This window comes from Pseudochaenichthys georgianus, chromosome 16, assembly GCF_902827115.2.
Source record: "Pseudochaenichthys georgianus chromosome 16, fPseGeo1.2, whole genome shotgun sequence".
Classification (NCBI taxonomy): Eukaryota; Metazoa; Chordata; class Actinopteri; order Perciformes; family Channichthyidae; genus Pseudochaenichthys; species Pseudochaenichthys georgianus.
Window position 1 is genome coordinate 6,385,583 of NC_047518.2, and position 14,213 is coordinate 6,399,795.

At 45.8% G+C, this 14,213-nt stretch overlaps 1 protein-coding gene across 1 annotated transcript in view; it reads right to left on the reverse strand.

Moving 5' to 3' along the window:
* The window catches only part of LOC117460531 (intermembrane lipid transfer protein VPS13B), a 424,908-nt gene that overhangs the window by 329,671 nt on the left and 81,024 nt on the right, over nucleotides 1-14,213 (reverse strand). Inside the window, 4 exon segments of the mRNA XM_071205797.1 lie at nucleotides 5,666-5,860; nucleotides 6,357-6,526; nucleotides 8,430-8,615; nucleotides 10,967-11,054. Coding sequence (XP_071061898.1) covers nucleotides 5,666-5,860; nucleotides 6,357-6,526; nucleotides 8,430-8,615; nucleotides 10,967-11,054 — 639 coding nt within the window.

The following is a 14,213-nucleotide window of genomic DNA, read 5'->3' on the forward strand; positions in this document are numbered from 1 at the left end:
AATTGATAACGCACCTAACCAGATTAGGCTCGCGATCAATTGGAAAAAGAGCACCCCCATACCTCACCAACGGGCGGTGTATTTGCGTGTGGTGCTCGATGCAGGCACGTCGCGCCACCCTGTCAGAGAGCAGACGTGCGTCCCTTCTTCAGGGGGTACGCAGACTGCGACAGGGGGCAACAGTGACAGCTTTTACTGTCATGCAGACGCTGGGTCTCATGGCGGCTGCTCACATGATGGTCCCGTTAGGGTTACTACATATGCGCCGCCTGCAGAGGTGGTTCTCCAGCCTACGCTTGGATCCCAAGAGGCACAAGTGGCGGCTGGTGACCATACCCCCTCAGTGAGGGGCAACCTCCGGTTTTGGGGGTCCCCGGATCACCTCCGGAGGGGGTCTCCACTGGGACGGGTGACCTCCTACATCACAGTGTTCACGGATGCATCCGGAACAGGATGGGGAGGGACCTGCCTGAAGAGGGCTATAGGTGGGCGCTGGGCTCTAACAGAGTCTCGACACAGCAACCTCCTAGAGCTACGGGCGGTAGTGTTAGTCCTCCGGCATTTCAGGCCCCTAATTCAGGGGGAACATGTAATGGTCAGGAGCGACAACAGCACCACAGTGGCTTATATCAACAAGCAGGGCGGAGTTCGATCCGCCGCCTTGTTGACCACAGCGGAGGAACTGTGGTTATGGGCTTCAGAGGTGGTGTTATCTCTGAGAGCCCTCCATATCCCGGGACTGGAGAACAGAGGGGCCGACCTCATGTCGAGGGGCGGCCCCCTGCCAGGCGAGTGGGTGCTTCACCCGAAGGTGGTGAAGCAGATCTGGGCCCAGTTCGGGAGAGCGGAAGTGGATCTGTTCGCCAGCCGGCGAAACAGCCACTGTGCCCTGTGGTTCTCCGTGGCTCGGAGCGACGACCCACCCTTGGGGGTGGACGCGTTTGCACACGAGCCATGGCCAAGGAAGCTGCTATACGCCTTTCCACCGCTGCGTCTCATTCTCCCCCTCCTGAGGAGAGTGAGGCGAGAACGTCTGTCAGTCATCCTAGTGGCTCCGGATCGCGTTGGGGCGCCGTGGTACTCAGAGATGACACAGATGAAGGTGGGCCAGCCCTGGGCGGTTCCCCAGTTCTGGGGGGCGATGTCTCAAGAGGCAGGTGCAATCGGGGCGTTACCCACTCTCGGCCGTCCTCTCCAGGTTTGGCTCCTGAGAGGGACAGGTTGAGACAGGGTGGATTGTCTGATAGTGTTATTCAGTCTATCCAGGCAGCTAGAGCTGGATCCACCACAGCCTGTTACAGGCCAAAGTGGCTAGGATTCCAGCGATGGTGTGAGGAGCGGAGAATAGAGCCCCTATCTTGTGAGTTAGGCTCTATTTTATCCTTCTTACAGTTACTGGTGGACAGAGGGCTTGCGCATTCAACAGTGAAGGTGTATGCAGCAGCCATCTCGTCCTGCCATGAGGGATTTTGCGGCAGGTCAGCCTTTAGTCAACCACTGATGTCGTGGTTTTTACAAGGGGTCAGGAGGCTGCGCCCAGTAGTGCACGCCTCCACCCCACAGTGGGACCTGCCCCTAGTGCTCGAGGCTCTGGCCTCGGGACCATTTGAGCCTCTGGAGCTCTCCTCCCTAAAAGCACTGTCGTGGAAGACAGCTTTGCTTCTTGCCTTAACGTCAGCCAAAAGAGTGTTCGAGTTAACTGCTCTGTCGGTGCACCTGAGCTGTTTACAGATTCGGGGTGACCGGAGCGGCGCGACACTCAGACCGAACCCCTCCTTTGTGCCCAAGAGCATAAGGAGTGCGTTCAGGTCAGGGGCTATTCAGTTATGGGGTTTTAGTCTTCCCCCCCATGGTGGGACCATGGGGTGATCGGGAAAGCTCTGTCCAAGAAACGCCTGGCAGGCTGGCTCTGCGAGTGCATTGCACATGCCTACGGACAGGCAGGGAGAGCCTGCCCCACGGGGGTTCGTCCACACGGGCTGTGGCTGCGTCAACAGCCTTATTCAACGGTGTGAGTGTGGAGGATATATGCACAGCGGCGCCTTGGTCGACGCCAGGCCCCTTCATAAGGTTTTATCTCTTGGACATGTCGGGCTCTTTCTCCTCGTCTGTACTTGCGGGGGCAACACAGGACTGGTAGGGGGGAGGGGGGTTGTGGGTCAGTTGGCATCTGACCCCCTCCCCGGACGTAATGCGCCTTCGCTGTTCTCGGGCCTTCGGAGAGTCCCGGGAGGGGCGGGGGTGGCGCATTGGGCCCTTACAGGGCTGGAGGGCTGCCCTCCACACTTTAGTCCACACACTCGGCATGGGGTCAGTGTTTGAGTGTGGGGCAGGGGCTCTGGCGCTCTCCCTGTTATCCTTAGGGATTCAGGGAGACAGGCGTGTAGTAAGCCCTTTCGGGGCCGAGGGGGCTCTCCCCATCCAGGGTGGGGGGGGTCCCCCGGCACTGTTTTTTGAGCACACTTTTTGCGAGGTAAGCGCAGCAGGGTGTGCTCTGTCAGCCACAGCCCAGATTTCTCCTCGGTTACAACCGGGTTAAAGGAGAAGGTGGGGCAGCAGCTGCTGACCATAATAGCCGGTCAGGGGCAGTAGGGTGGAATATTGTTGGACGACAGTGCGCGTATACATCGCGGCTCCACCCACTGTACCCATAGAGTCCAGTAGAGGGCGGAGCCTGTGAGAGATATAACGTTGGGTTACGTAGTGTAACCCTTGTCATATTAGCACAGGCGGAGCCCTCTACTCGGGGCACTGTCAGTCCTATTCCGCTCGCTGAAGAGAAGTGTAGGATGATAGTCAGGAGGCGAGGCCTCCTTTTATACGGTGTGATGCGCGCGCATTCAGGTAGGCCCGCCCAGGGCCGGCTACGTCTATAGAAGTCTCAGTGGGAGAATGCTTGCGGGGTAAGAGAGTACCCATAGAGTCCAGTAGAGGGCTCCGCCTGTGCTAATATAACAAGGGTTACACTACGTAACCCGACGTTCCAGGCACGTCCAGCTGGGAAGCGACCAAGTGATAGACCTAGGACCAGGTGGAGGGATTATATCTTCGCTGGCCTGGGAGCGCCTTGGGATCCCCCAGTCAGAGCTGGTTGATGTGGCCAGGGAAAGGAAAGTTTGGGGCTCTCTGCTGGAACTGCTACCCCCGCGACCCGACCACGGATAAGCGGGAGAAGATGGATGGATGGATCATGTGACTGACAGCCCTAATACTTAGGGTACCTTAAGTACAGAAAATTCATTTTTTTCTTTAAAGATTTTTGCCCAAAAGTTTGCTAATTAGTTAGTAAAGTTCACTAGCACACTTGTTCTGAACAATCGTGTTTGCAGCCTGTTGCAGTTGCTCATATTAGATTTGTACCACTTTTAACTTTCAGAAAGAAGTGCCCTCTCTGAGCTATTTTAAAGAGAGAGTTTTTTTTGTTTTTCTCAATTGAGTTGCTGCTTTTGTGCATTGATGCCGCTGTTGCACAGCAACCCCATGGCTACCTTGTTTACAACAGGGAGAAGCGAATTGTGCTGAAGCATAGCATAGCATATACATTTAGCATTTAAAATACTAGGAATGGATGAGCTAACGGTGTTGGCAAGAAGTCAGACGGAATATCTGGAGTGTAGTTTAATGTGCTTCATGAAACATGGCTGCACCTTATGGTTATATCTATATATGCAGGATATATCTGACAACAACATTCCCATTGATGGCTTCTGGACTGTTCAGACAATGTTTCCATCAACAACATTTCCAAAGTTTATTTTGATTCTTCAGAGGGTCTCTGTGGATGACGTCCTGCCTCTTTCCGGTGTGTTTTTACTTCAACTTGTATATGTATAAATATTTATTTATGACAGATTCAATTCATGCAAGTGAAGGTCTATCAAACAGATGGCCCATAGTGGACATACAAAACGTTGGATATGATGAGTATACCAAATGTAATTGTGTAATTGCCAAACTAAGATGTATATATATTGAAAATCCTCCAGTGAAATGCAAGCCACAGACGGATTCATTGCAGTTCCCATTTGAGAAAATATTTAAAATTGTGTTTTCCTTTAAGCTGCCCCAAGCAATCTATTATACAAATATTCCTAGTTTTCAATTATGATTGGTCTATTTACTTCTTTGGCCTCCTCCTTGTTGAGCAAGGCTGACTTTGAGTTCTTGTCTATATAAATGGAAAAGTGAAACAATGGCTACCTGCTATCCTAAAGACAGTCACCTTAGCTTTGTCAGTCAGTGTCAACAAAACACAGATTAAGATAAGCTTTAGTTTACACCCGTTTCAAATCACTTCCTGAACTGGCTGAATTGCAGCCAAAATGACCTCGTCATGCTCCCACAGCCTAAATCCAGAGGAGGAATTAGTGCATTGGCAGATAGAGATGCTGATTGGCTTGTTCAGAAGGATATGTGGCCACAGACCAGTTGACTGTTAACCCTGCAGTGACCCTGTGATAAGGTCTACCAGCATGATGTCCAGCAAACAACCAGGCCAGGCCACACTGGGCCACCCCAGGTTTCTCAGATATGTTATCCAGGCTTCCTAAAATGTGGTTTAGCTGAATTTGTTTAAGTCTCCATAGTTCTATATGTACTCCATGGGACATCTGGCTCTTCAAGTAAACCACAAATGCAGAGGTGAAAACAAGTGTATTTGTAGTTTAATTATAGGATGATTCTAAAAGCAAGACCTTATTCTCAATGAATATCCACGCAAAGAGTGTGTATGCAAGTCATTTATGTGACAGCTATGTATACAATAGAACACATTTAGATAAAGATCAATAGTCATTTCTGAAGGCGTTGCTATGAATACATACACTATTTTATAGTATAGAGGTATAACACATTATTCATACCATACTAAAAAAAGTCTAACAACATGAGTAGTATAGTAAATAATAGGCATTTACACACTATATAACTGCTGAATTGTCAAAATCATGAAGCATGGGTGACAAAGAGTATGGACAATCTGCACAACACAGGCTTGGTGGGTACAAATCATGAAGAAGACCAGGGTTGGACTGGTCCTCATCAGAAAGCTCAGTGCTGGGATTTTTACAACCCAGTAAAAAGGGGTCATCAAGGTCATTAGGGTTATTTCATAGCGGAGTTACGACTGTGGCCGTGTGTTTGACCTGACAACTTCTGGCTAAGGTACATAAAAAACAACGGTAAGTAAGTATTTTGTGTCAATATTTTAGATAACGAGACCGCGGTAAAATTGACATCATTAAATTAAACAGTTGCAATGTACATGATCAAATACATACTATGAGAAAGGATAAGATAATATAAGGTATCCTTTATTAATCCTACAAGGGTATAGTTTCTTAACGGACTTAAACAGCACATAACTATAATAAGAGAACCAAATGCTAAATTAAACAAAGATGTGCAAGGTCTAACTCAGAACTAGATCTATCTTTTATTTGTATTTATTTTGTATGGCTTGTAATTGCATTGTTAAGGAACCTTACCAACCAAAGTGTTTCATTCATTACTTAACTACACAGTAGTTGTGTATATGATAATAAACCTTTGAATCTTTGAATGTGAATGTGTCAAAAGAGTTTTACTCAATTATGTTCTTGGAAATATGTCAAAAAAATTTAAATGTACTGACAGTGCAGCCAGAGTTGAAATGTGTGGCTCTCACCTTGAGGTAGAGGTGTGCATAGCAGTGATGCAGCAGGTTGTCAGAAGGCTGGCTGAGGCGGCTCACTGTGCTGACCAGCTCTGGAGCATACATGGGCACTGTGTGTTCAACATTCACCCTTTCCACCTGGAACTGTACAGCAGGTAGAGGGCGCACCGGCTGAAACACTGGCACGTTAACTAGCACCGGTGCAACCTGGGAGATATAAAAGGGGGACATGGATTAAAGGCAGGAAACTGTTCTAAGTTAAGTCTTAAGTCAAAATGTCCTCATCAGTCTCCCTTGTGCATCTGGAGACCAACCTATAGTATTGCAGACCTTTAGTAATGTGGAGTCAGGAATAACAATACAATACAATACACACTTTTCCCACCTCACCACAAGACTGCAAAACAATGTTATCATTTTTTAGATAAATAACATATTCAGATATGTACATTATAAGTTATTTAAACCTTTTTAGAAAGACAGTTACCTGTTTGAAGGTGCAGTTAGTACCTAAAATGATTTGTTCTTTATAATTATGTTGGCATATGTGTATTACAATCTTGAGGTCATATCATTCTCTCTCCATTTCAGTTTGTATGTATGATTTTCACACAATTATTTTATGCAGTGCATCCAGCATGCTTATTACCTTTCTTGAGGTTCTCAATATATTATTTGCAAGAATGAAGTCTGTGTGCACTACCTTGCATCCCATGATCACAGGCATGAGTGTGTGAAGGAGGTTGAACTCTGCCATGGAGACAGTCACAGAGACTGAGAGGAGAGTGAGACATGTGAGTCTGGTTGGGATGAATTCCTCTAAACTTGATATCTCTTCTGGAGTAGCTGCACCATGGCCCTCTTCAACCATTTCTAAAGAGAAACAACAGAAACAAATGTTAGCTTTGTAACAAATATTAGAACATTTTGCAGAGTTGCTTGAAGAGGCTGCAGTGTTCAATTACACATCATATTTAAAAAATAAATCTTTGTTGAAATGAATCTAACCACAAATATATCACCTGTGGTGCATTATTTGAATAAAGTGAGGGAGTGGAAAAGTATTTAGATTTGAGGAGGACTGATTTATAGACAGGTCAGCTGTAAAGCACACCAATTTGTTTTAGTGCGTGCCTCTCTATTCGGCCTGCATCATTTAAACAATACAAAAGTATTTCTCAACAAAACCACCACCTCATATGCTAAATAAAATAAACAAGCTCTAAAAGGAACTTTCAAGGGATATTCATTACAGTGGATGTTTCCCAGTATCAATAATTAACCACTGCAGAAACATCCGGAAAGTCCGAAAATGAAGTGAAGCAAGTCAACTTGGAACAGAGGCGAGTAAGTTCAGCGCCCACCAAGGTAAGGAGGGACCAGAGCACTGAACCGCTAAACCTTGTGCAGGGCCTGAGGTGGACCAAAACCTGAGCACTTTGTTACCGAGCCGCCTTGGCTCTGCTCCCAGGACATGGGCTTGTTTCAGTTCAGTAAAGGTTCTGTTGGGCTTCATTCCCAGCTCCAAGGTGGGCTCAGAACCTGATCCCACTGCTGCTTTGCTCTTTGGCCTTCCGCCACAACCCGCTTCATCTGGCAGTGCCATGTCCAATCCAATCATATGCCAGCCCTCAAGTCAATATCCCCAGTCAGCACTCAAATTATAAAAGACATGCAGATGACATGGTACACAGAGGCATGATTACACACCCGAAAACACTTTGTATTCAAAGCAGACAGAAACGGATATACAAAAGTGTGCTGGCCAACACACAATGGCACACAAAAACTATTACTGTCACACCCTGGATATTCTTGTCCAGCTCAACAGATACAGCTTTAAAAAGCATTTGACTGTGTTCCTTCCATTAATCTTAGGAAAAATGTGATACTGTACACACATCTAGTTCTTGGGAGGGAAGTGATTTTTCATTAGTTATTAGCAAGAAGTGTATCAGGAGGAGTAAAACAAATTTGACAAGATGAGTAGAACTATAGTCAAGTCTTGACCCCCAGAGAGGAAGGAAGGGGAGGGGAGAGGAGAGGAGAGGAGAGAAGAGGGGAGGGCAGGAGAGGAAAAAACACAAGGCATGTATTATTTTCTCACTCGATCTGTAATGGCTACATTGGTGAATCATTTTGCCTCTTTTATCTACTCTTAATTTCTCAATGACTGTACTGAGCCTTCTCCAGACCATACCATGCCAGATTGAGCACAGACACATATAGAAACAGGAAGGAACACACTGACCTACCCAGCTTTAGTCAAAAGCTCTGCAGTAATTACCCCATCATCTATTATTTATCGCAGATGCTGAAACAGCTGAAACCTACGGATGTTATTGTTTCGCAAAAATGAGAGTTATTGCTACAGATATTACACACAGACACACATTCCATGTTCTTTCACAACATCCCAAGGATGAGCTCATCAATAGCTGCATAGGGACTACCACTAACAAGGTGTTTGGCTAATCCTCCCTCATGTGGTGCAAAAGGTCACTACTTTCATGTACAGCTGTGTGTTGAAAGACGGGTTGTGTAAGGAAATAACAATGTGATGAGGATACTGTAAAGTGAAAACTGTGCGCTTTCTGAACATGTGCAGAGTAGAAAGGAGGAGAAGACAAAAGGAGAAATGATAAGAGACAGTATTGAATCAAGTGTTAGTTGAGTGTAGGGAGTATGGCAAGCTATCATTTGTTAGCTGGCTGTTTTTGTAGCTGTTAAAGAACGCTGAATGAAACAGATGGAGCAACTGTAGGAGATAACTGACCTGGCTGTGGCTTGCAGTAGGGTTCATACTCGTGCTCCATGGCACAGGTGACCATCTTGAGGATGCGGTGGACGGCACTGCTGTGCAGTCTGACTTCCAAAGCTCCCACCACAAGCCTCTTGATTGATGTCTCTTGAACGGCAGGTACTACCTCCTCCAAACTCACCACAGAGAAGTCCTGAGGCTCTACAAACAGAAACAAACATGCATACAATAGCCAAATTCTAAATGGTAGTGCTCTTACAATTTGAGGATTCTTTTGTTAGTCAGTGCAAAAATGTAACAAGTCAAATGGATATGCCACCTTTTTTATTTCATGTACATGTGTTTAAGTATAGAATCCCAAAAAATGTTTGGCACCGGTGTAACACAGCAGCAGGGAACAGCTCTCACAGCCGTGACCCACTGGAATGATGAATATTCCAAATGTCCACATCTCTCACACAGCTGTCCCTTCATTCATCACAGGCCCCTGTTCCAGAGGGCCACTTGAAAGACTCAGCTCCCCGGCAATAAAAAGGGAGAAATTAAAAAACAATGAAGGGGGTGGATGAATGGCAGTGAGGAAGAAAGAGGACAAAGGGTCACAAGTGTCTTTATTTTCATTACATTCTACCACTGCACCAAACATTTTTACAACTCTATGAGTTAAACTATGTTAGCTGCATAGGTCGTGGGATGGGGTAAAACTTCCATTGAATTCTGGGGATTTATAAAGGGCATGTGCAATGCCACTTCCCCTTCCCTTCTTCAGTGAGATTTGGCTGCAATGGATTAGGCCTAATATCAACCATATGGCTGCAGTTAGAACGGTCAGTGGAATGATGAGGAGGCTTAAATTAGCTGGGATTTAGATGATTTAAAAGTGTCTCCATTTCCCAAGATTTAGGAAAACGTTTTTAATCTGCAGCGTTACTCTAATGTGAAGTCAATGGTGAATGTGACCTAGGTCGGTTAGTGTTTCAGTTGACTCAGAGTTTATGTTGGTCCCATGGCAATGGAAACTAATTTGTTTGGTTGACACTGGATCTGGTCCGCGTCCGAGAAGAACAGAAACACTGACAGAAGAGAAGCATTCCAACTGGCAAGGGTAACCACAGCCGTCCCGCAGGAATTACACTGACACTTATCCTGCTGTCAGAAATGACTTTGACAGCTCAGGATGACAGTATCAATGTTTTTTTTTAATTTAGATTACTATCTGTAGCTGACAGCAAGAGCAAACAATAGCCTAGTCAGAAAGAGGAATACAAAAAGGGAACAAGTGTAGGTAGTTGAGACAGCATAGATGACACTCAACTCTTAACACATCAATGAATATGTGTGAGTTGTTCAATTGGTTTAACCAGATCTACAGACAACTGTACACTATATCATCAAAATGATGCCAAAGTTAATTATCACTAACTGGTCGTTTCCACTCCATGAAGCATGATGCCCTAACACCATGTTGTGTGGAAGGGAGACATGGGCCAAAAGGCTCTACTGTTACCATGTTGCTATTACCCACAGTAAGGAGTTTCATTTTCATAGAGATTATATTATATATATGTGTGTGTGTGTGTGTGTGTGTGTGTGTGTGTGTGTGTGTGTGTGTGTGTGTGTGTGTGTGTGTGTGTGTGTGTGTGTGTGTGTGTGTGTGTGTGTGTGTGTGTGTGTGTGTGTGTGTGCGTATGTGCGTGCGCGCGCGTGGGTGGGTGGGTTTGGGGGGCACCTTAGAACTTGTGGTGTCAGTCAGGTGTCACAGCATTGAATTAAAAACACTGAACGTTGCACACTAAAGCTACATATAATATTTTGAAATTAAAGGGGAAATACTTTATCACTTAATGGGAAATTCAGATCTTTCAGACCTGTATAAACATTCTTGAGTGGTGCAGCTGAGGAATGAGAAATCCTGCCTATCTTAAGGCTTCTGCGAGGAAGAGTGACACCTAATTAGCTGAGAGGAGCCCATTCACTTTGTCAAGAGCTTACAGGTAAAGAAAAACAGTGTTTCAACAAGCAGCGGGGAGAGAGCAACTCAAATACATGTCAGTGCAGACTAAACACCTCTGACAGCCGCCCTCCAGGTAAGTTTGGGGTGAGAGTGAGGACAGGAAGGGTCAAGGACCAGGTGGAGGGGACTCAAACAAGAACAGCTCTTTATTCAAGTCACCAGGGGGCTCCTTGACATAGAGAAGAGAAGAGCAGAAAAGAGAAGAGAAGAGGGGAGAGGACAAGACAAGCAAGAGAAGAGAGAAGTGAAGAGAAGAGAAGAGAAGAGAGGACAAGACAAAAGAAGACAAGACAAGACAGGAGAGGACAGGACAAGAGAACTGAACAGACCAGAACCGAACAGGAGAACAGAAGACAACACAAGACGAGACAACAGAACAGAACAATCAAAAAGACAGCAAGTAAAAGATTGATGGGGATGAGGAGAAGGGAGAAGCAAAGAAAGCAGAAAAGGAGAACAGGACAGGTATAAAGAAAAGGAAGAAAGGCCGGCAAGTTAAGCAAACAAGCTCTGTGAGAAGGACTGAACTACACAATACCTTTGCTGCTGCTGTTCTCCATTGTGTAGAGGTAATCCATGTAGAATGCACCAAAGCGTTGAATGCCTGCTATCTCCGTATAGGTCTCCTGTCAAACAAGAGCAGAGTCAGGTAAACATGGCAGAAAGGGAGCAAACACGCTCACAGCATTTAAGAGTGCGAGTGCCTGGGGTCATGGTGGATACGGCAAAGGGGGCAAATTAGAGATAAAACAAAGGGTAATTAAGGGGTTAATCTTTTTAGTTAGAATTTTTTTTACAGGTCAACAATATCACTGATATTTGGAACTTTTGTAAAAGACTTGATTATGGCAGGAGGTATTGTGTCTTGAATCTGGGGTGAAATGATAACTAACCACCTTTTTCAACTATTTTGTTCAGAAATTATGATAAAGAGAAGACACTTCACTAAATATACGCATTAGTAAGTATATGGTGCATGGGGTAGTCATTTGGTACACATCAGTTCTGTTCTTACTTGCTTATACGCGATAAACTATCAATGGAAAGAAAAACGTATCTATTAAAAGAAAGGACTTCATGACAAATCCAACAATTCTGATTAAACCTGTTTTAATGTACATTTGTGCAATGTTAAGTATGAAGTATGAGTGTTATGCAACATGTATATAATTCAACTATTTTGTAATTGTCACTTTTATTCATTGACAATTATCATTATTGTTAACAACTCAAATCTAGATCTTGGCAAAAACTTGTATCTTTTTTAATATACCAGGATAAACTGTTACCACTCATCACTTATTCGTGTGCAAGTTGGAGCTATTGACCCTGTGTTAGACAATATTTAAAAGCAAAAGTTATATTGCACAAACCACTGGTTGAAAGAGAGAATAAGTGAACAAGCAAGAAACAGAAAGAATGAATGAGAGAAGCCCCCCTCGCCCACATATTCAACACCCCCAACCAGGACACACTCAACTTCTCTAAACAGACATTTCAATAGAACCTTATCAGCAAGGCAGGTTAATGAGTAATATTTATTAGGGGACCTCTAATGGCTCTGGCATGCTTTTGGATCAAAGCCAGTGGCTGGTTTCAAAACCGCTAATGAATTAACAACAAAACCTTTAACTCTTTCATCATCAAGTAGATAAACCTTTTTTATATACCCTTAATCGGCCCACAGAGGGGAAATGTACATTCTGCATTTGACCCATCCTAGTGTTTGGAGCAGTGGGCTGCTGAAGAATATGCTGTCATTGGAGGCAGTTGCAATATGTACAGGCTCGCACTTACCTGTTAGCATCTGGCATCTGTTAGCATCTAGCATCTGTTAGCATCTAGCTCTCCTGCTTACAAACGTTTAGCCATCCCTGCTTATACAAGTAGTAGTTTTAGTTGTCTGCGATCTGCGGAGGCCTACTCCCACCTGTCGAGTACGGCTGTACTGAGGTGTTTTTCCTCCTGAGACGTCGCGAAGAGACGGAGCGGCTCCACCTGTTGCTGCATGCGATCTGCGATTTACGGAGGCCTGCTCGTCGCGAAGAGACGGAGCGGCTCCACCTGTTGCTGCCTGCGATCTGTGATCTACGGAGGCCTGCTCCCACCTGTAGAATACGGCTGTACTGGAGAGGTTTTTACCCCGGAGTCGTCGCGGAGAGACGGAGTGGATCCACGCTTCGGGCTTGGCCTGCTTCCACCGGGCGTGTGCTGCTGTGCGGAGGAGGATTTTACCACCGCTGGGGCCTGCTTTCCACCTGTCCTGGTTCTGCTGTTGCAGAGGCCTGCTTTCACCCCGGGGATACCACGGAGGGACCGGAGCACTTCCACGCTGCTGTTTTCGCCTGTCCTTTGCTGCTGTGCTGATTTTGCGCCAGGAACATCGCGGATACTGTGTGCTGGTCTGGGAAAATTGCCCATATCGGGATTCTGCTGTGCCTGTTAACTGTTTTGGACTATGAGAAGATCTCTAGTCATTCTGAGGAGTCTACTGGATTCAGGTCTGTTCTGCCACCCGCAGTGGGCATCCCCTGCAAAGGTTCGGATGTGTTGCTCAAACAATTACCGGTTGCCTTGTCACAGACAATCTGCTCGACAAAATATGTTTTTATTTTCCTGCAATGATGGTTCTTCAGGACTGCTTCTTAAGCTCTAATCACACTCTCGCAGACTTTTCCGGTGTTTCTAAATTAGATGACAATGTATGTGTGTTGCTTAAGAGGAAAATATGCCTGTTTTTTAAAATTACTGTCAGGAAATGTACAACCTAACCCTGGTCCGCCCAGTAGTAGTAGTCAGATCGCTACTCCTGCTGATTTTAAAGCTAGGTCTGGGTTGGGTTTCATCCACTTGAATGTGTCCATCCATCCATCCATCTTCTCCCGCTTATCCGTGGTCGGGTCGCAGGGGTAGCAGTTCCAGCAGAGAGCCCCAAACTTTCTTTTCCCTGGCGACATCAACCAGCTCTGACTGGGGGATCCCAAGGCGCTCCCAGGCCAGCGAAGAGACATAATCCCTCCACCTACTTGGAGTGGACAGTCCATCGGTTTCCTGCTGAGAACCATGGCCTCAGATTTGGAGGTGCTGATCCTCATCCCAGCCGCTTCACACTCGGTTGCGAACCGATCCAGTGAGTGCTGAAGGTCGCAGACCGATGAAGCCATTAGAACCACATCATCTGCAAAAAGCAGTGGTGCAATCCTTAGTCCACCAAACTGCAGACCCCCTCCCCCACGACTACGCCTCGATCCGATCCATGTATATTACAAACAGGATTGGTGACAAAGCGCAGCCCTGGCGGAGGCCAACCCTCACCGGAAATGGGTCCGACTTACTGCCGAGGACCCGGACACAGCTCTCGCTTTGGGAGTACACTTGAATGTGTCTGTTAGGTAAACTAGATTTTGTCCGTATCTGGGCGAGCTTGACTGACGCTGACGTCATTGTTTTATCAGAAACATGGCTAAATAAATCTACTCTGACATTGCCTTAAATGGTTTTAATGTGTATCGTACCGACCGGCCTAATAAAGGTGGTGGCGTTGCCATTTATGTTAAGAATAAGTTCAGTGTATCCACATTAGTTTCCAAATCGATCAGTAAGCAAATTGAATGTTTAGCCTTAAATATAGAAGTGGCAAAGGGTCAACAGGTCATGGTGGTGGGCTGTTACAGACCCCCCTCAGCTGTCAAAGACTCCTTGTCTTCACTAGCAAATCTTTGATTACAACTAGACTACAAGGAAATAGTGCTACTTGGAGATTTTAACTGGGACTGGTTAACTGC